This window comes from Salminus brasiliensis, chromosome 14, assembly GCF_030463535.1.
Source record: "Salminus brasiliensis chromosome 14, fSalBra1.hap2, whole genome shotgun sequence".
Taxonomy (NCBI): Eukaryota; Metazoa; Chordata; class Actinopteri; order Characiformes; family Bryconidae; genus Salminus; species Salminus brasiliensis.
This window is the reverse complement of record NC_132891.1, coordinates 29,937,256-29,958,489: the sequence shown is the minus strand read 5'-3', so window position 1 is coordinate 29,958,489 and position 21,234 is coordinate 29,937,256. Positions and strand designations below refer to the sequence as shown.

General features: G+C 41.8%; 2 protein-coding genes across 3 annotated transcripts in view; one reads left to right on the top strand and one right to left on the bottom strand.

Annotated features, from left to right (window-relative positions):
- The first annotated feature begins 262 nt into the window (after positions 1–262).
- rsbn1 (round spermatid basic protein 1) lies at positions 263–15,945 on the top strand. The gene is given in 8 exon segments (XM_072696157.1): positions 263–295; positions 298–1,087; positions 4,641–5,278; positions 7,563–7,700; positions 7,961–8,103; positions 9,498–9,665; positions 9,801–9,909; positions 11,883–15,945. Coding segments are annotated over 8 exon segments (2,610 nt in total). The 3' UTR covers positions 12,474–15,945.
- ptpn22 (protein tyrosine phosphatase non-receptor type 22) overlaps positions 15,900–21,234 on the bottom strand; it is a 33,396-nt gene continuing 28,061 nt past the window's right edge. Inside the window, exon 29 of one of the 2 annotated variants that reach the window (XM_072696155.1) lies at positions 15,900–20,330. In XM_072696155.1, the coding sequence (XP_072552256.1) occupies positions 20,086–20,330 (245 nt within the window). In that variant the 3' untranslated portion in view covers positions 15,900–20,085. The remainder of the gene's footprint in view (positions 20,331–21,234) is intronic. The other variant, XM_072696156.1, reaches the window with a different exon arrangement.

Below are 21,234 nucleotides of genomic sequence, written 5' to 3'. Positions count from 1 at the left end.
GCTGTTTCACTCGCCCGCAGAGAGCGCCGCCCAGCCTATTGAGTTCCACGATGACGTCAGCTCCTGGACAAGGTGCGTGCAGCGGCGCACGCAGCCGTCCGACCAGCTGAGGCGCGCGAAAACTCCATCTCCCGGGATGCGCCGCGGCCGGCGCATGCGCGCTGCGGTGAAGCGGCGGAAAGAACTACAATCCGGCGGCCTGCGATCGGGAGCGCGAGAGCAGCGGACTACAGATCCCAGGCGCCGCTGATCCGCGAGAGACATGCGCGCTCCACTCCGCCGAGGCTTTTTAAATTTTTTTTCACCCCCCCGAGCAAAATGGCTGCGCAGGTCGACCTGGCGCGCGTCAAATGTGGAGGAAAAGTGGAAGAGAAGATCAGCGGCGGCGCGGACAAAGCGGCGGCCAGGGAGAAGAAGAAGAAGAAGAAACGCGAGCGCTCGCCGTGCGGCGACAGGCACGAGAGAGCGGAGACGGAGGCGAAGAGGGCGAAGCTGCACCACCACCAGCACCACCACCATCACCACCACAACCGACCCCACGAACAACACGCTCAGCAACGGGGAGCCTTACCTCAGCAGTCACATCCACCTCCCCCACCTCCACCATCACACCACCAACAACCACCACCACCACCACCATCACCACAACAACCACCACCATCACTACAGCAGCAGCAGCAGAACCACCCTCAGCCGCGCGGCCACTCTGGCACCAAAGAGCGTCCGCTCGCGCAGCCACGGACCCCGTCGCGCGAACACCAACACCATCATAACAACAACAACAACAGCAACAACAGCAACAACCACCACCCCCCTCACCAACACCACCACGGCCCTAAGAAAGCAGCAGCCATCTCCGCTCTCCCGTGGCCCCCGCGGAAGACCCCTCCGGCGGCGGCCCGAGTGGCACCGAAGGCGCCCGTGTCCGCTCTCACCGCCCCGCTCTTCACCTTCACCCCGCTCACCGTCGCCAAGGCCGAGCCGCGCGAGCGCAAAGAGAAGCGCGTGGAGAAGGACGGGAAGCTGAAGGTGAAGAAGGAGAACGCGGAGGCGAACGTTAAAGTCCCGGAGAACAAGAAGAAGAAAGGTAACGCGAGCTAGCACTCACCCAGTCCGGGGCAAAGTGTGGACCAGAACGGACCGGGCTGACCCGGGTCCACTCCAGAAAGTCTGTGAAGTGTGGGGTGTCCGCCTAAGTAGCGCCAGCTAACCCGCGGGAGAACCGAGTTTTCTACCTTACGTTTGCTGTAGTTTTAGTATCAAACCATCTAGCACGGTTTCGTTGTGACAACGTTGTGACGACGTGCAATGTTGGTGCACTCTACGTTGGCACGACGTTCTAACACAACGTAGTGCTAAATTACCTGACAACATAGCGCCCATGTCTCTGTTCGTACAACGTTGCTGCAACGTTTTTTTTTTTAAAGGATGATGCACTTTCAGAAGGGTTGTCACGACGTTGCCATGTGGTATCATGACTGACTGGACTTTGCACAATTCTGTGGTGTTTCCTGCACAACGTTGTGAAGACGTGTAGTTATGGTCTGCTTGGACACTCTACGTTAGAAAGTTGTGACAACGTTATCTGAGGACGTTCGAGGAGGTTTTAACAACATACTGATCAGCGTGACCGTGAGGGTTACCCCCAGGGTTACCCCAGGACCAGGGTCAGTTTGATCTGTTGGTCTTATTAGGAGCCAAGTTGTGCAGGAAACTCCATGGGTTTTAGCTCAGATGCCAACAGGTAGTTTTAGTAGCTGCCTAAGAATGAGTGACAACGTTGTGACAACCTTTTTGAGACTAGGTAAACAGCACTACCTCTTGATTGTATCGTAAGACAGTCAAAACCTAAGGTTGTGACAATGTGGGCCCAGCAAACATGGTTACATTGTCACAACCTACAGTTTTGGTGTCCACAACGTTGTCTGCTGAAATGTAATTGCTCAGAAAGATGTTGTCTAGATGTTCTACCCAAAAAAACATTTATCACAACATCTACGTTCTTGCAATGTTGCTACAACGCTCTCAAAAGCTGGGGCTGTTTATGTTCTCAAAGAGGTTTTTCAACATTGACACAACCTCATTATTGAATAATGTTGCGGTATGATATTAATCATTATTATTAACCTGGAATGTTGTCGGATAACAGTCAGTGGAGTCCGATTGCAGTCGGATTGCAGTCAGTGGAGCGGCGACATGATTTTGATGCTTCTGTTTTATGGTATAATACTGCATAATGCTGCTTTAAAAAGTAAAATGTAATATTAAACAAAGAGAAACTTGCAGGGGGGCCCAGTTAGTCAGGAAACAAATGAACGGAATGTAAAATATACTCATATTTACGTGTTATCTGACAACATTAACCTGGACAACGTTCCAGGTTAATAATAATGATTAATATTATACCGCAACCTCATTATTAAATAATGTTGCAGTATGATATTAATCATTATTATTAACCTGGAATGGTGTCGGATAACGTGGCCACAGCTTTCTTAAGAATTATATTTTAACGTTGTGATAACGTTGAAACAACATTGTGGACACCAAAACTGTAGGTTGTCATAACCTAACCATAACCTTGCTGGGTAGGAGGTTTTGACAACGCAGCCTCTTGCCCATCATCAAAAGAAAGGAGCTTCTTTGTGAGACTTACAGCTTAACCCCATGTAAATCCAGTCTCATCCGAATAGGGCTGATGTTGTGCATGCACTTTGTAAGTTGGCAATACCGTTTGGCAATGTTACTCAGTAATAAGGTTGTGACTATGTTGTTACCACCTTTTTTGAGACAACCTGTTGAGTGTTGTAGCGCTGTTATAAGAACATGGACAATGTGAGTGTGAAAGAGTGTAGATCTTTAAAGCAGCATTATGCAAGATTTGGTACTTCACGCTCCTGGGCTTCATCTACAGTCAAGGTTTGCGCTTTCAGGACGTGCTTTTCACAAGCATTTTATAAGCTTAGGCATATAGAACTGGCATCTGAAGTGAAAGAAGTGGACTGACTGGGTAAAGCAATATTACAGGATTTAACACAAATATGACTCTGGTTACGCTTGTCCTGCCTGCATCACCAAAGTTACATAGTACAGTTAGCAGTGTGCCGAGTCCAGGGTATATACGATACGATAGCGGCACTATTCTCCCTGTTGCAGTCAGTGGAGCGGCAACATGATTTTGATGCTTTTGTTTTATGGAATAATACTGCATAATGCTGCTTTAAAAAGTAAAACGTAATATTACACAGAGATACTTGCAGGGGGGCCCAGTTAGTCAGGAAACAAATGAACTGAACGTAAAATATACTCATATTTAAGTGTACCCTCAGAGTTCGTGGTACACGACACAAGACCGTGGTCAAAAGTAAATCCAGAAGAGATAACATTAAAACTGTTGGTGTACTACAAAACCGAAGTTGTAGGGTATCTCCAAATCACAGAGGGTCATTATCTACATATTGAGAATGTTAGTAACATCAGTGAATATTGTCAGGAGACTGGCCTGCCTAAATATCCCCAAGAGTACAGCAGAAAATGACCCTGGAAGTCACCAAAAGTTCCCAGAGAACACTAAGGAAACTTGGCATCTCTCTAGCGTCAGCTATGTTCTGTGTTCATGACTCCACAGGGGTAGGCAGAAGTGCTGTTCATTAGAGAGCAGCAAAACAGAAGCCTGACTGTCCAGTCTAAGGTGTAACCTATAGGGCAATAAGTCCCTTGATATCTATGGTACATTTGGTAGTAGAGACACTCAACATTCGAACAGGGTGGTGGTAGCATCATGGTGTGTGGATGTCTTGTTGCCTCAGAACCTGAAAAGCTTGCTGTTATTGAAGGAACCTCAAATTCTGTTTTAGATATGATTTGAACTATTTTTTTAAGTAAACCATCTTCATTTTGTGTCCATGAGCTGAAGCTGAAATGTAACTGGGTTCTGCAGCAAGACGATGATCCAGAGCAGAACAGTTCTTTATCTTAAAGGCTGAGGGAAACGAAACATTAAAAATAATCCAGTACCGCCTTGGTTGACGCTGGGAAAAACTTTCATCTTAATTAAAGCAGTGCTGCAAAGAAGAATGGCTTAAACTTGTCTATAACAATATGAAAGGATTATATAAAATTATAGGAAATGCTGGTTGCATGCAGTTCTTCTGTGATTACTTTTTAACCTGTGATTTGCATGCTGGAAGTCTTTGTTGCATGAACCGCCATGAACTCTTTGCCTGCTGTTGTGTGTTATTTAAATATCTAGATGTTTTCAGTGTGAAACCTTTATGTCCTGTCTGTAGTTTCTGGACACAAGACCACTGTTAACCAGATATGATTTGTGTTGTGGATTGTTTGTAGCTCATTAGTGACAACTGACATGGTAGTGGCAGTGTTTTTATGGAGCTGGTATGAGTGCAACAGACACACATCAGTACCTTTGTTTGGTTGAGACTGTTACACCACCCACATGTTCATTGTACTCTGTTTTAAATAAATAAATAAATAGGATCAGAGGATCTGAGGCTTTTGTGCAAGAGTTTTCCAAGTTATATGGTTTTAGCATATTAACCAAAACCACCTTGATATGTTATAGGAAAGTCTTGTATTCAACATCTTGACCTGAGCATTAATCCTAATCTCCCCTCCTTCAGAGAGTCACAATGAGAACGGAAAAACTCAGACCCTGGAGGAGTACCTTCTCAAAAAGAAGAAGAAAAAGAAAAGGAACCGTGAAGATGAGCGCGGCAAGCTGTTGCGTGTGTACAACAAGGAGGTGCAGACCATGTGCGCTGGCCTGACCGGAGATAATCCTCCCCCCACAGACGAACCAGCCGTGCTTTCATACATCAAAGATGAGAAGCTTTGTCAGACCAACGCAGGCTTGGATGAGTATCGCACACCCAAAGGGGTGCAGACGCCTTTCCTCTCTCACCAAGACCATTTTATTCGCAGCTCCTGCCTGCAGACAGGCACTAGCTTCAGCAAGCTCATACATGAGGAGAAGCAGCCCAACGGAGGGGCGTCGGTGCTACATGCTTACGCTGATGAGATCTCTTTCCTGCGGCCTGGAGACACAGAGAGGTTTGCTCGGGAGTTCCTCGAGCTGGCCTTCAGCGAAACCTCTAAGGGAGCGGCACGCTATGCGCTGTCCGTGGTACATGGTGCTGCTGCCTACATGCCTGATTTCCTGGACTATTTTGCCTTCAACTTCCCCAACACACCGGTCAAAATGGAAATTCTAGGCAAGAAGGATATTGAGACTACTACTATCGCCAACTTTCACTCCCAGGTAGGTCTAAATTAATTCTCTATAATACTTGTGTGTGTTTGTGTGTGTGTGTTGCCATTATTTTAAAACCTATATATACTATATATCATCTCTCTCTCTCTCTCTCTCTCTCTCTATATATATATATATATATATATATATACATATATATATACACACACACACACACACACACACACACTATAATCAGCAGCAATCTGGGTTAATTTTACCGCATGGAAGGGGCAGTAGTAACAGTTGCTAAAAAGTCAGATATACTGATACAAGCACAGTTTATTGAATACAATTTTATGTTTGAGCCAAATTAGCTTTCCAACTTAAATGCCTAAAATATCCATCAAATTAAATGTGTTTAGTGAAAAGGAAACTTCAACCATGGCAAATTAAGCACAAAACTGTTCTGATGGATTTGTAAATTAAACATCTATGAACATTTGCAATCTATTTCATTTTCTTTTCTGATCATAGACTTCACATTGTTTCTCTGGAGTCCTATTTGGATTGGTTTACTGTGGGGTGTCTGAAAATACAATAAAATACAGGTCTCCATAGTGATAACTCTTGCATCCAGACAGCAATAGAATTACCACAGTGTGAGTGACTTTGGAGAGACTCTGGCACTGGCTCTTATCTCAGTTTGGGATTAAGCAAAGTCCTAACAACAATTACATTTAACTTTTGTTTTTTAATTCTGAAAGTGTTCAGCAGAGACAATACCCCAGGACCCCCATATTCAGTCAATTTTAACTGCGATGTATTTAAGAAAACCTCTGTAGCTCATGAACCAAAACAAAAATTCAGCAAGTCCTCATGCACAGTTACTCTGTCTTTCATAACATAAAATATAAATTAAAGACAGTTAGAGTCATTAGAGTCAGTACTTTAACATCCCTTTTGGAAAAAAACACAACTTGCAAATGCTTTGTATCGCAGCTAAAGGTCTTCCAGTGCTGGTGTTTCTGATGTAATTTTGGATCTGTCCACATTTTTTATGACATTTGTCAGGGCACAGTGCTGCAAACTTCAGTGTGGGTTTTCTCAGGCAGTCCATAGTCTTTCCTAGATTTTGCACTAAAAGACCGGGGAGCAGTGCTCATAAACCAGCTAGGATAATAATATTGGAACATAAAGATTGCCTTTTTAAGTTTTCAGACTCAGCAGGTCAAAAACGTTATTATAGATGTTGACACCGCAAAGTGTAACCTTCAGTAGGAATAGGGCTTTGGTTGTAACACTGTTAAAACTATCCCCACCTTGTGAAGGCTGTATGTTAGTCTGGCTAGGTTAAGTTATGATCTAGTACAGCCACCAAGAGGGTGAATAAAATATCATGGATTCTATGACCTGAGCACACAGCTAATGATCGAAAGACAGTGTTTACTTTTATGATGTAAGGGCTGGAAAAATCCATCCGAATACAACCTAAATGTATAGCTTTGTCATGATCTTGGGATATTTTTATAAAATATCCTCCTAAATTTTTAGCATTACAGTTAGTTTTTTTTTTTTCTGGTAATGTTGAGTGTGTCTTTTCTACACTTTGCACTAAAAGACAAGGAGCAGTTCTTATAAACCAGTCAAGATAATAATATTAGAACATAAATATCTCTGAAGTATTTGACCTGCTGAGTCTGAAAACATCATAGATGTTCACACAGCAAAATATAGCCTTCAGTAGGAACAAAACACTAAACGGGTGGGCAAGGCTTTAATGGAAATTCTTTCTCAGGCAGCTTTTCAAATTCATGAATAGCGAGCCATCCAAGGTTTTGCATGTCAAGCACACATTCTTATCCTGCTAACCACTAGAGAAACAACACAGCAGGGCCGTTTATTACTTGCTTAAGTCTGGCATCTATTACACTGCACCATCCAAAGTGCATTAACCGTCTGCGGAAGTGGCTGGAGCTGTGCGCCAAATGCGCCTCTGCTGTCTGGAGGCCAAACGACGAGGCTTTTGCTCCATGACGTTTGAGAGCTGCCCTTGGCTAAACAAACAGTTGTTAACAGGCCTGTTGTTTGAACACTTGGATAAGGGGCAATGCACTGATATTGATGTTCATTTGTAAATGCTCTACTGAAAGCAGTCAAAGTTCTGTCAGTCTGTACTGTATTTAGTTTTCATTTTGAAAAAAATACTTGAGGTTAGCCCTGGGTCTAAAATTGATAGTACTTCACATACCACATAATATTTAGTTGTGTAACCATTGTTCTTAAATGGTCCCTTTTGTTCAAAATGTATTTAAATGTATTTTTAAAAAATGTGGGGACATGTGTTTTGCAGGTAAGCCGAACATACTGCTCTGGGACATACAGAGCTGGCCCCATGAGACAGATCAGCCTGGTGGGAGCCGTGGATGAGGAAGTGGGTGATTTCTTTCCCGAATTCCTGGACATGCTGGAGGAATCTCCATTCCTAAAGGTTTGCAAACATTCCACTGCCACTGAGCAGCACTAAGACCAATGATTTATGAATCTCACTGTTGAAGTTTGCCTTGCTCCATTAGTGCATGTTAAAATCATTCACTGAAATCTCATTTTGTCAGACTTTTTGTTGGCTGTGCACATGAGATTGACACTTTTGGTTTAATGTCCTGGCCGTGTCTGTGCAGGGCTTTGCATGTGTGTTCATACAGATTCACTGCCAGATGGCTGTAATCATTGAACTGTGTGTCTGTGCAGATGACCTTGCCATGGGGGACTCTGTCCAGTCTGAAGCTGGACTGTCGCTCACAAAGCGACGATGGGCCCATCATGTGGGTGCGACCGGGAGAGCAGATGGTTCCTACAGCTGACATGCCTAAGTCTCCGTTTAAGCGGCGCAGGTATGCATCTCTATAACCCCCATGCTGTTACATATTTTGGTAAATGTTTAATGAAGCTTGGCTTATAAACAAGGTGAGGTATTTAAATGTATTGGAATATTTGGTTATTAAACTGCATAGTGGTATGGTATAGGTAAGGCAAAGGTTTCCAAACTTCCTCAGGCCAGGACCCACCTTTATCCACTTTTACTTACTTCATTGTTGTTTTTTTTAAATAAAATAATAAAATAATCACCCTTATTTGTTCTGTATTTAGATGTAATCCAATCAGCTCTAGTCTTCAGTATGAACATTGTAATATTTTTCAGTAAAAATTAGAAATATTTTATTTAAATATGTGCTGATCTACTACAAAGCTGTTGAGAAACTGAGCCTAGGTCAGCCGGCTGCTCTGTATCTGATCGCTCTTATTTTGACACTTAGTTTCAGCATTTGCCCTTTGGTCGTTGCTTGCACAACATTCAATGTGCTATTCGCACGGGAGAGCTTTGGAAGTCGTGTACTGCATATTCTCTGTAGGCATGTGTTCACCGTACTGTGACATTCATGCCGTGATGGTTTGGTATGAGTACAAGATATCTTTAAAATCTTTTTGACGGCAACCTTTGCAGTACTGATCTGGCATAAGTGTTTGCAGTATGCAGATTATCCTTTAACCCATGGGTGGGCAATGAGGGCTGTAGTCCAGCACAGTTCCCTGCAGCAAATTCCCTGCTCTAACAGACCTACTTAACATGGTAATTAAGAGTTGAGTTGAATCAGGAAAAGCACACATGTGTGAAGGAATCCATTCCTCCAGGATGTACTGGGATTGCCCACCCCTCTAACCCATCGGAGAATGTTTGTGTGCTGTGAGCATCCTTATCAGTCAAGTTTTGTTTGTGTTCATTACATTCACCTAAAATAACAAACACTAAACTTGCTCAAAACTAGTAGGGCAGGCCAGTCCCAGTCACATCAGGGGTTTTCCATGAGAGGTTTATTATTAAAATAAGAACAGTGTAAGAATTGCAGCTGACCAAATGGCCCAGAGAGAGTTCATACTGTGGTCAGGGTGTTACTGTAAGGGCAGTGTGTCTGGACTTGATTGGAGTGTTTTTTGGACAATATTCTGGTTTAACTGTGCAACATTGCTTAATGTACTGCTCTGAGAAGGCTTTTCATTGCAGTAAATTGCAGTAAACTCATTCTTTCGATTGCTGGAGTGATCATTTTGCTCCGCTTGAGAATATATGGTCAGGGTTTTGGCTCTCATTTTGTTTTTTTTCAACTGTGACGCTTTTTATAGTACAATAGTATATACACTATTTTTATAGTAACTGTAAGCATAGCCTAGAGACAGAGGCTGCTATGAGGCCAAGTGATTAAACACTAACCTCTATTGGTGCTTACAGATCCATGAATGAGATCAAGAACCTGCACTACCTGCCACGGACCAGCGAGCCCCGGGAGGTTCTGTTTGAGGACAGGACGAGAGCCCACGCTGACCATGTGGGCCAGAGCTTCGACTGGCAGAGCACAGCTGCCGTGGGGGTCCTGAAGGCGGTGCAGTTTGGAGAGTGGTAAGTGGTGGCATTCACCCACCTCTGGGGAAACATCTCATACTGTAATGACATGGTTGAAAGGCTGCACAGCCTTCCTGACCGTAAACAGATTGACCTTTTGATGTTGCTTTTTATCTGTAATCTGTCTGGCAGGAGTGACCGACCAAGAATTACCAAAGACGTGGTGTGTTTTCACGCAGAGGACTTCAATGATGTTGTACAAAGGCTTCAGCTAGATCTGTACGAGCCTCCTGTCTCACAGGTAGGTGGAGTGTCCTTTTTTTGGGGTCACAAGACCAGGACAGGCTAGCCTAAATAACTCCTGTGTTGGGGAAGTCTTTTGTGAAGGACAGGCAGCTCACTTGTCATTGAAAGGATAAGATCTTACGGCTGCAGCCTTGTTTTTGCATTTATTTGCTTTTATTTATGAGTCAGTTCAAAACCTTGTTAAGAATTGCCGCTGACCAAAGGGCCCAGAGAGAGTTCATTCTGTGGTCAGAGTGTTACTGTAAGGGCAGTGTCTGGACTTGATTGGAGTGTTTTTTGGCAACATTGCTTAATGCACTGCTCTGAGAAGGCTTTTCATCTTGCAGTGACTGATTTGCCTGTAAATACCTGTGGGTTGTGTGAAATGATTTATGCCTCATTGCAAATTGTAGTGATTGGCAAAAAGCAGTGATTGCATTGCATATGGGCATGCCAAAGGCCTGGGAGTGTGAAGGACGTAGCTGAATCTGCAGGTGTATGGAAGAGTATGGTCTTACTGGTCTACTAGTAGTGGCAGAAAACTGTCTATAGGAAAATCTTATCATTCTTGAGCAGAATTGATGAAAGGACTCCATATGCTCATGATCTACAATTCTTTGTGGAGTGTTCTTTCAGAAATATGGTTGTGAAGGACCCGAGTTGACCTCTAGAAGCAATTCTTGCATGAAAGAGAAGAGATTTCTGTTCACTAGCCATAAAACCTGCCAGCTGTCCCTGTCCCTTGGTCCATGTCCCTCAATTCTGACAGGAATTTCCTGTTGACTGGGATTTTTGCCACTGATAGTAGACCTGTATGACCGTACGCTTCCATACACCTGCAAATTCAACTGCTTCCCACGCCTAAATGCAGTCACTCCTTTTTGCCAATCATTAACATGCAACCCATTTTCCATGGATAATTCACTTCACTGTACCACCTCTTCTCAATCTGTAAATCCTCTCACATCCACCTCAGGTGTTTGTAGCCCAGTCATCCTTGTGCAATGCCACCTGAAGTTACTAGCTTATTAAAATAAGCTCCCTGGACAAAAAATATGTTTTTGTTTTTTCTTTTCTACCATAGTCATGCCTGAGGTTGTTGGCACAGTAACTGTTGGTGTGTGTTTTCTGGTAGCAATGTGTTTTTGCACACATACTCTACAACTGTCTAACAATGCTGATAGACCATCCTTGTCTCATCCACCTCCATTTTAGGATTTAAAATAAAAGGGGAAAAGGCCAGAATACCAGTGAGATACTTTTTTATTAAATTTTTTCCACATTACATTAATCAGTCTTGGCCCATAACAGCATATCATGTATTCTATGTGGTGCTGTGCACATAGAATACATCAATACACCCCTAGTATATGCTGAAGTATCCGAGCATGACACAATTGGTGGGTGTTTTTGGCTGGGAATACATTGGAAACCATAAGCACAATGGTATTACACTAATTTTCCTCATACCTGTACTGACAGCTTATTGTATGGGCTGATACTGAACAGACATCCTATTTGTTCAGTAAAACCTGCCAAGATTTAATTAAAGCATTTGATGAGATGTGCATCTAAAATTAGGCCATCATGCTGAAACTATTTAAACACTCGACTACCCCACAGGAAGAAACACACGGCTCTAACAGCATGAACCTCAGACTGTGTGCACGCGACTAGATTCTCTAGACTAGATTCGTTACAGGACTTGATCATATTTGTTACAGCATTTTCTCCAGATATCAGCTTGATGCGTATAGCACGTCTCTATGTATTTCCATTCACTACAGCAAAGAGACAGTGAGTCATTACCTCTAATATAAATCAAAAGCCCTGAACTGGAGATAATGAGATAATGAGATAATGGCTTTTATTATACACTCATCGTCTACGCTGATTCTATAATCATTACCATTCGGTTGAAGGCGAGCATGGTGGGACAACTTGGGATACGTTAGTCTCGGCAGTCCATTAACACTGTTGTCCCTGCAGTGTGTCCAGTGGGTGGACGACGCTAAGCTGAACCAGCTGCGGCGAGAAGGAATCCGCTACGTCCGCGTGCAGCTGTGTGACGACGACATCTACTTCATCCCCCGCAACGTCATTCACCAATTCAAGACTGTCTCAGCTGTGTGCAGCCTGGCCTGGCACATCCGCCTCCAACAGTATGCGGATGACGAAGGCAAGAAGGAAGAAGAGGCAAAACCTAGTGAGGTCAAGCCCAGTGAGCCAAACTCTGCTTCATCTCCAGCAGCCTCTTCTCCGCACCAACCCGAGACCAAAAGCTCGTCTTGCCCTACCAGGTTGCAGAAGGAGCAGGCCGCCAATTCAGTAGGTAGGCCCGAAAAGCCTGTTTTTCAGAGGCCAGCCACGCCTCCCAGAGAGCCTCTGCCAGCCATGCCTCATCCAGCCACATCTGCTCACGCTCCTCCCAGCCCAGCTTGTCCAGATCGTCCCCCTGGGCCCTGCTCCCTCACCGCCTCATCTCTAGAGCCAGGGCTTCCTCAGGCTTGCATCGAGCCTGGCCCAGATGCAGCCTTGAACAGCAGCACCCAATGCAGGCCCACCGATCTGCGTGAATGACCCGCCATCCGCTACCCCTCTTTCACAGGTGGGCTGAAATTTATTTAATGAACCTGACTGACATTCCAGTAAAGGATTCGGACTGTCAAAAGAAAAGCATATTTGGACTTCCTGTAAACTTATGAAGACTATATATTTTTCTTTTTAAGCTTTTGGTTAAGAAATAACCCCATAAAAGTACTTTTTAGGTTTTTCTCAGCCAAAGTATTTAATTTTAATAATATTTTTGCTGATTTACTCAGTATTGTTTTTATATTTGTTTATATCTGAAATGGAGATCTCTCAAGAGGAACTTTTTCATATTGTTTCCCAAACTGTGCATCATGTGGCTCAGCTAATTGGTTTTTACAAAAAAATAAAAGTGCCTCTCACAAGTGGAGAACAGCAATCATGTCTCAAAAGAAGAAAATGGTCTTGTTCTTTTCCCTGGTCGTTTTGTTTTACTGAAATCTGTTTTGAGTATTTTTACATGAGGCTAGAGAGCAGATATCAGTTAAATGTGATTTGCTTTTTCATCACTGAGCAGGATTGGTTCAGATTTTGTGTTGTGCTGTTTAGCTTGGAAAGCAAACTATTATTTTCCGTTTTTTGTCTCTTTTTCCAGAACGACTAATAAACCAGCAGCTACTCTCAGTGAGGGAGGCTTTGCTGAACTGGCATCTCGCTTATGTTTAATTGCGCTGTGTTTGCAGACAGTAGGATCTGACAGCAGCCAGCACAGGGAGAAAGGGTCTAAACAGGCAGTTTGTAGCTTTCTGACGCTGAAGGCATGCATCTATAAAATAATTCACTTCTTTAATATGAATTTCTCAGGGTCTCTGGTGCAAAAGCCACTTGTGCTTTTTGATGCTTGGTTTTTATCTGGAAACAGAAGCACTGGTTAAACATGTTACAGTTCTCAGCCTTAATCCACAATGGTTTGGTGTTTTTGGCAGGAACGTTGGAAAGTGCGACCAGACTGGTACACCAGTGTCCTTACGATGCACTTAAGTGCATTCCCATTTACTGAAGCTCGCTCTGAATTGAGGTTTTCTCAGATGCAATGGATCATTTACCTCCAATATCAGTTAAAGGGAATTTGGTTGTTCTGTCTTTCAGCAACTCTTCACAGTTTCTGTAGTCTGTTCTGTGCATACTGGCAATGTTGGGATTGATGATGAAGGGCAGTTTTAAGAGAGTGCCAAATAAAATGACTGTATGAGGTCCAATTCAGATACGCGTTAAACCATTAAAGGCATACTACTGGTTCTTTGGTATTCTTAGCAGTCAGTCTGAGCAGAGCATCTACCTGAATAAAAGATCTTGAGTTATTTTTTATTTTTATTTATGCTGCGCTTTTTGCTATTGCCTGTTTTCTGGCAAGCCTTTCTGGAAATGGACGTGTCGGAGCTTTGGATTTATCGTTACTCTTTTCTTCCAAGCCGTTTATATTTATATTCTTCACAGTAGTTCTTGATGTGGCAGTTCTCTTTGTTTGTTTGTTTGTTTGCTTGCTTGCTTTTTACACAAATATGGGCAAACTATAATAGGGATGCATTGATATGGGAATTCTGGCCCAGAATTCTTGTGCAATCTTGATGCTAAAACCTAAACATTTATATTAGATCATACATCTACTTGGATTAGCAAACAAATGTAACACTTGCTGCATCTGTCCAATGTTGAAAGGTTTAATTTTTGTAAGCAGGTATCTGCTGATTGATATTATTGTGCATCCCTACCATACAATGTGATCAGCTCCAGTTCATTAAGTGAGTGACCATTGGGCTTGATTTGTTCCAATCAGAGCTGGGTATGCTCTAAAAATGGCTTCCATTTGAACCTATTTCCCTGCTCCAAAATGTTATTGGTAATATTATTTATAATATAGTATAATATGTTAATAGCAGGTAGGGGAAATGTTCTGTTTCTTCTGTGATTGAATTTAAAATGTCCCTAGTAATTAACAATGAGCATCTTTAGGACTGTACAGTCTGAAATGGTAGTTTAAAAGTGGAAATTAGTCAGTGCTGTCTTTTATTTTTTAAACTAAAGCTGTATGTCTATTGTTATTTGCACATGTCCCTATGTTTATCGCTCTCCCCAAAGCGGTTATGTCTTAACATGGGCTTCGTAGAGCGTAGCCATGACTTCTTTTTTTGGGTTCTTTTTTTTGAGTTGTTTGTTTAAAAAACTGACTGTGGGCGTCATCCACACACACACACACACACACACACACACACACACGTACAAGGATTGGAATGTAATTCATCAATGTCGCACCAGCAAGAGAATGAATCTTTCTGGCTTGCTGCATGGGTCGCTCATAAGAGGACTCCTCAGTGTCTTTCTCTGATACAGTGATTGCCTCCTAGATCAAATGAGTGCCTTTTAGCAAGTCGTACTCTCAATGCATGGTGTCCTATTAACGGTTTGTTCTTCCAAATGCTCAGAGGCGCTGATTACGGCAGAGCTGCGCAGAGTCTAGCAATAATTAATGTCCATTTATCATTTTGGCTAGACCTCAGTAAATCAGTAATGAGCCCTCCTTTGTCCTCTCACTGGGGCAAAATTTCTCACATGCTCTTTTAACAAATGAAGGAGGTCTTTTTGTACATCAGGAAGAGGAATAAGAAATTATTGTTGGCCATTTAGGAAAGGAAAGATAGCAGCTTCTACAATGTGCAATACAATACACGTCACATTTCCATCTAGATGAGCCTGTTTTCACCGCTTTAAACCCAGAGACAAGGACAAGGTGAATAGAGTCCGCTCTGTGTTCGTCTGCATCTACAGCAGCGAGTTTAAAATAACGCTTCTAATTATGTCATCCTCGCCAGGCATCGACCGTTACAAATTCAGGACTTTCAGTCTCGCAGGAATTCAGGAGGAGAGCTGTCGAGTTCAGGTGACGTCATTTTTGTACGACGATGCATTTTCTGGGAATAATTGGTAAATTGGGTATATTTACGTGGGCCTGCCTTTTTTGAAAATTTCCCCTTCCTGGATTCTTTCTAAGCACTTAAAGCTATATATTTTATTTTCACACACATACACACACACATGAAAAAACACACACAAAAACATTGACACACAGTGTGTGCTGTGTTACTTCTGACTACTGGCAGCTACTTTGTTTTTTGTTGTCATTGTTATTTAAGGTTTTTGATTGTTCTGTGTACTATAGGAATCCCCTATGGAATCAAGGCATGCTTTGTGTGGGTTTTGTTCAATATCATTAATTGCTGTTGTTGATGTTTGTATTAAGATATTAAGAGGTCTCCATTTTATTGTTTTTTGTTTGTTTGTTTGTTTTTACTTTGAAAGGACATAGTCCGATATAAACAAGTCATTTTTTATGTAAATAATCTGTGACATTTAATAGAACTGGTAATGTGGATATTCTTAATCATGTGTATAAAACAACATACAATGGAATGCATAGACTTTTTCTGTATTTTTTTAAAATAAATCATTTTATGAGTGTACAGAAGTTTTCTTTTTCTGAACAGGGCACAAGTTTGAACATTTCAGCAGCACAAAAAATACATTACAAAGTGCAACCAAGCACACCGTTGGACAATGTAATCAACCCCTCACCCCTACCCAAAAAAAAAAAAACAACAAAAAACAAATGCAGGAAACCGCCTCTTATACACACCTTGTGTAAAACAGGACTTGGTTCTAAAGGCTTGCCAGTGTAAGACAGAAAGTGCAACTAGTAGAAAAGAATGGGGCACAACTTAATAATTAGTGCTAAATAATTTAGAAAGCTTTAAAAGAATAAGTGTTAACGACACTTACATCACTCATATTAAAGGTTCTCCAGAATTAAAACTATCATCTAAAATCTGTTAGAGTTAAATTTGGTTCAATTTGTTATATGGAAGTGACAAACTATGAACCTCAAACCCAGGTAAGGCCTGAAATACAACCTTTGGAATACTTATCCAGTCAGCTGTCTAGTTTTGGTTTTATTTGTGCTCTATCGCTCCCCCTGAGTGTTTTAACTGGCCCAGGAAAGCAAAAACACATGTTAAGTTTGAGAAAATTGTTTGAGAAAATTGCAACCCCCTGAAACTGTCTGACTGGAGATGGGGAAATCACACAGATGAGTAAGCGCCACCACGCATAAGTGTTGCGTCCAGAAGACTAGAGGAGCGCCTAAAAAGGCTAAAAGCTAAGGCTGGGCTAAAGGCTAACCCAGCTGACTAGACATTTCTTCAGCTTGCTCACCACACCAAGAGGACAGCAATAATATCTGGTAAGATCTGCGTAAAAATTATAAAACATGATTTATTCATGTAACAGTTCCTGGCTAGGCAAGTCTGGTCTATCTGTGCAAACTATTATTTCAGTGCTTAGCTTTGTTATTTGAACCTGATGAGCTTTTCAGCCTAAAATACATAAAGAATATCTGCATCCAAATAAATGTAATTTAACAAACTCAGTAAACTCTGAGTAAAACCTGACTGACAAATGTGATTTTTTTATAGAATTTATTTTGGGGCAGGCTATTTCATTGTAACACTTAAGACTTAAGACCCCAATGTGTGGAGACCGTACTTTATCCTAGCAGCCTTTCAAGGAGATGTACGCATGGTTCTACACAGTGCTAAGTTACAGCCGCCAGGAGAAATAATGGTACTGGTTTGATTTGCAGATGACCAAAACCATGTTCCACTCAAAGCTACATTCCCCAGGTTGGTTTGTTCCCCGCTCTCCCCTACAGGTCTTTAACGATGTGATTTAAAAAGGATGGGAAGACAAATCACGGTCATTCACAGGTTCATGTCATTGCCTAACGGCACATTCCTACTTTGGATTTGCTCATTATGCACGTACAATACACATCCTTCAACCGTCAAACAGCTCCATGTCATTACTACAGAAAATGAATGAGGACTGAGGCATGGATGGTGCTGTTGTGTTTACCTCCAAATGAGGGAACTGCTCATGTGTCCACTTTCATTACAGTCTAAGTCTAATAGAGAGCAAAACTGTCATCGTACACCTTATCCCAAATGTGTGAGACTATTACTTCGACCTGCTCTCCCGTCTATAGCTTGCTTCCAGAAACCAAGAGCTCAGTTTGGTGACTGAGTCAAAATCTTGAGTAAAAGGGAAAGAAAAGTAAGCTTGTGAGCTTTGGTTTCTTTTAATGCTGGCTCTTATATACAATACCTACACACAAGCAGCCAGTCCACCAGGCATTTTGCATGTAAATACAGCTTGTGCAGTTTTTTCACCCCTTTTGTAAGAAGACAGGCGTGCCAAATATGTCAAAAGACAATGTAACCGTAATGCACAGTAGAGACTGAGCACCATATGCATATATATATATATATATATATATATATATATATATATATGCACCATCGTTGTCATACAAACACCTTGTGGCTCCATTTTTGCTGTCCATCATTTTTTGACATCATCTGAATCTGACAGTTACCCTTTACATTGTGTCGAATGAACAGAAAAAGCTCCAAAATGACTTGGAATAACATGAAATAACTACATTGACTTCCACTGAAAGCTATAGAGTTTTTTCTTCTGCTGTAAAGCTGCCATATTGGACATTTTGGACAAGGTTGTAGGTGCCTTAAAACATTCACTTGTGTCATTTTGGTCTGCAATAATCCAGGCCACTCTTGAACTCTCTCAAGTACTGAAATCACTGAAAACATAGCTATATTAACTTTACTTGATTCAAATGTGCATATCATTATATTAAAGGAAAATAAGTTAATAAATATGTATATGTATAACTTACCTCAGATGCAGTCAATCTGCCTCTTTAGTTTACAACGGAAGATGCTAGCTAGCTAACTAGGCTAACGTTGCTAACACACTGCCCTCCTCTCAGTAAATGGATGACAAAACCTTTATTTTTTTGCTTTAAAATGTGATTTAAAAAAGTAAAACTGTATTTATACACTATATTCAAACATTTAAACTTAAACTGGAGCTCTGTTTTTATCTGCTTAGCGCTGTTGTAGCATTCAGCTTTCAAACAGGGCTGTGCTGAGGTAAAAATGTGAGGTAAACCTCTAGCAAAAAATGGCTGCCCCACTTTTTTAGCTCTGCAGGGTGTATTTTGTCTCATTTTGACAGTCTAAGTCCATGTTTAAATGTTTAAAAGGGAATAGTTCATGATGAGATTAGTAACTGTTTAAATCAAGTGTCTGTTAGCAACATTAGCCTAGCATCTCCCAAGCAAATGGCAGATATCTGATCTGATCGACTTAATCTGGGAATGTAGCTATGAGTTTGTACAAATTTAACTCTAATTTAAAATGGCAATTTTTAAAAAGTATCTACAATTAATCAAACTGAAGTAAAAAAGTTAATGTTTTTTAATATTGGTGAGGGTGTGGGATACAGTGGTCTGTGGTATGGCGACTAATCAGCAATACTAGTCCTCAAAAAGCAATTTAGCGTAGTTGAGGTCTGTATTATTTCACAACAGTATTAATTTAGTTGGATGTTTTAATAAAAAAAAAAAAAACAGGAATTCGACTGATTTAAATACAGGATATCTTTTCAGATTTGTTTGAGGTGTTCTAATAAAGGTATAATTAAAAATGCAATTAAATAAATGGTAAAGGAATTATTAAAAATAGGATAGTTTTAAACATTTAACCTAAACACACAGTCTATGAGCAATTCATCAGGCATGATTAATTCTAACAGACTGAGGGGCTAATTCTAACAGTCACTAAAAAGTCTCATTGGGAAGCTTAGTTGTAACGCTGTGTTAAAGCTAACCCCGTCGTGTGGAGGCTGTAATGTAGCCCGGCTAGCTCTCACTGTGAGTTATTTACATGCTTCATGGCTACCCAGCCAACATGCTCATGTGGGGCTCACATGGGTGGACTTTGGGTTCTAGGTGGGCATGGGCTCTGGGCTTGAGTTGGGCTTCCCAAATGCCCCCCATTCTTCCAGCCCACCTTTACCAAGTATACTCAGCATACCCAGAAGGGACCCATGTTTAACCTCTTCTGAACCCATCACTGATCCTGGTGGGCATCCACATGTGGGGGCAACGTTGAACCTGAGAACAAAACTTTCTGGTTCCCAGGTGGGTTGCCCATACAGGGCCCATATGGACATGCTAGCTAGGTAGTTAAAGGCTCCAATAAATAGAGTGACTTATACACAAGTTGAGCCTCATCTGTCAAAATACTTTCAGAATTTGCAGCATCCTATTCTGCATTTTACTCTGGTTTGCGCTCCACTCTCCCCAACAGTTATTCGGTATAAATAAAGTTTGAGTACAAAGCTTCCAAAGTAATACTTAAGCATAGTATTTTCCACCCATCATTAAAAAAACATTGTAATAATCTACATAATTATTGGCGTAATCTGACTAATATTAATGAGGAACTGCTTGATGATTTGAATCAGGTCAATTCAGCCCCATAACAAACCACACTACACCTCACGTTCTGTGAGGCTGAAGAGTTCCTCTGGGCCACTGGCCTTCAAAGTGTAACTCAAGAGTCCCGGCTGCTGGTGTTCCGCTGTCTTAGAAAGGCTGACGGAAGCAGCTGTGCTCAGGGGCTCAAACCCCCCACCCTCCCTTTACTGCGCCCAAACGCAGTGAGGCTCTTCCTGTCCTGGCTCGTTCTTACACCCACGTCTCCGGATGGGTCCTCGGTCCTTTGGGCTTCCCAAAGCGCATCCCGAAACCTGGAGGAGGAGGTGGATTATGAGGCGTGAGGTCAGACACTGCACATGGAAGACATTTAATAAACTGTTTAAAATAACTGCATTTGTTCTCATCTTCAGAGGAGAACACTTTTAGCAGAACATCAGACTGCTGGTGGACTGTCTGTGTGGAGATGAATTCCAGCCTGACAGCACTGAAGGGTACTGTGAAGCACAGAGGCGGAAACGTCACATTTGGAGGCTATTTTTGTTGAAAGAGTGTTGTTGAGCTTGTGCTCATTGATGGGATCATGAACTTTTTGGATGCAAATCTGCAAAAGAGGAGCGTCTCAAACTATGATGATCTTTCGAAAGAATGCTTTGCTGAAAAAAACAGTCTGGCGGTCTGTTCTGAGCCATTAATCTGTGTTTTCGGTGATCAGATCATGTATGGAATTCACATGATGTGAAAAGCCCCGAGTAAACACACCCTAGGACGCACTTTGATCGGATTATGATCGAATCACTCACACCACATTCTGAGGTGGTCAGAGACGCATACAGTCTGGGGTAGTAGCACTGAATGTTGTAGAAACCCTATAACACTATAAACCAGTTATTTTACGTCAGTAGATCAACAACAACAGATATCAATCCAGAGTGTATTCTATTACATGCTGACACAGGACGTGATTAGACTGCAGTGTTTAAAGGAGCTGGGAGCTGATTGGTCAGGGAGGAGAGTGAGACTGGATTTTAAGATATTAATCACACTATAAAACATTGTTTTAAGAAAATCTCTACTAAACTAAATCAATCAGTCCAGAACACATCTAAATGTATCGAAACTGTGCGACTGTATTATTTATACAAACACAAAAATCGGATCGGTATCGGCTGATACTCAGCAATAAGAGACTTGGATCGAATCATGGGCAAAATAACCTGATCATCCCTAATATTTTGTCATTTGAAAGCACAAAAATACACATCTAGAGCAGTATTAGATTAATATCACCACTTTATCACGCACTACCATATGCATTTTAGTATGTTTTTACATAAGAAACCTGTCAAATATTAAATTTTTTAAAAGATTTATTACATTTATAATAAGTCATTTTTCAAT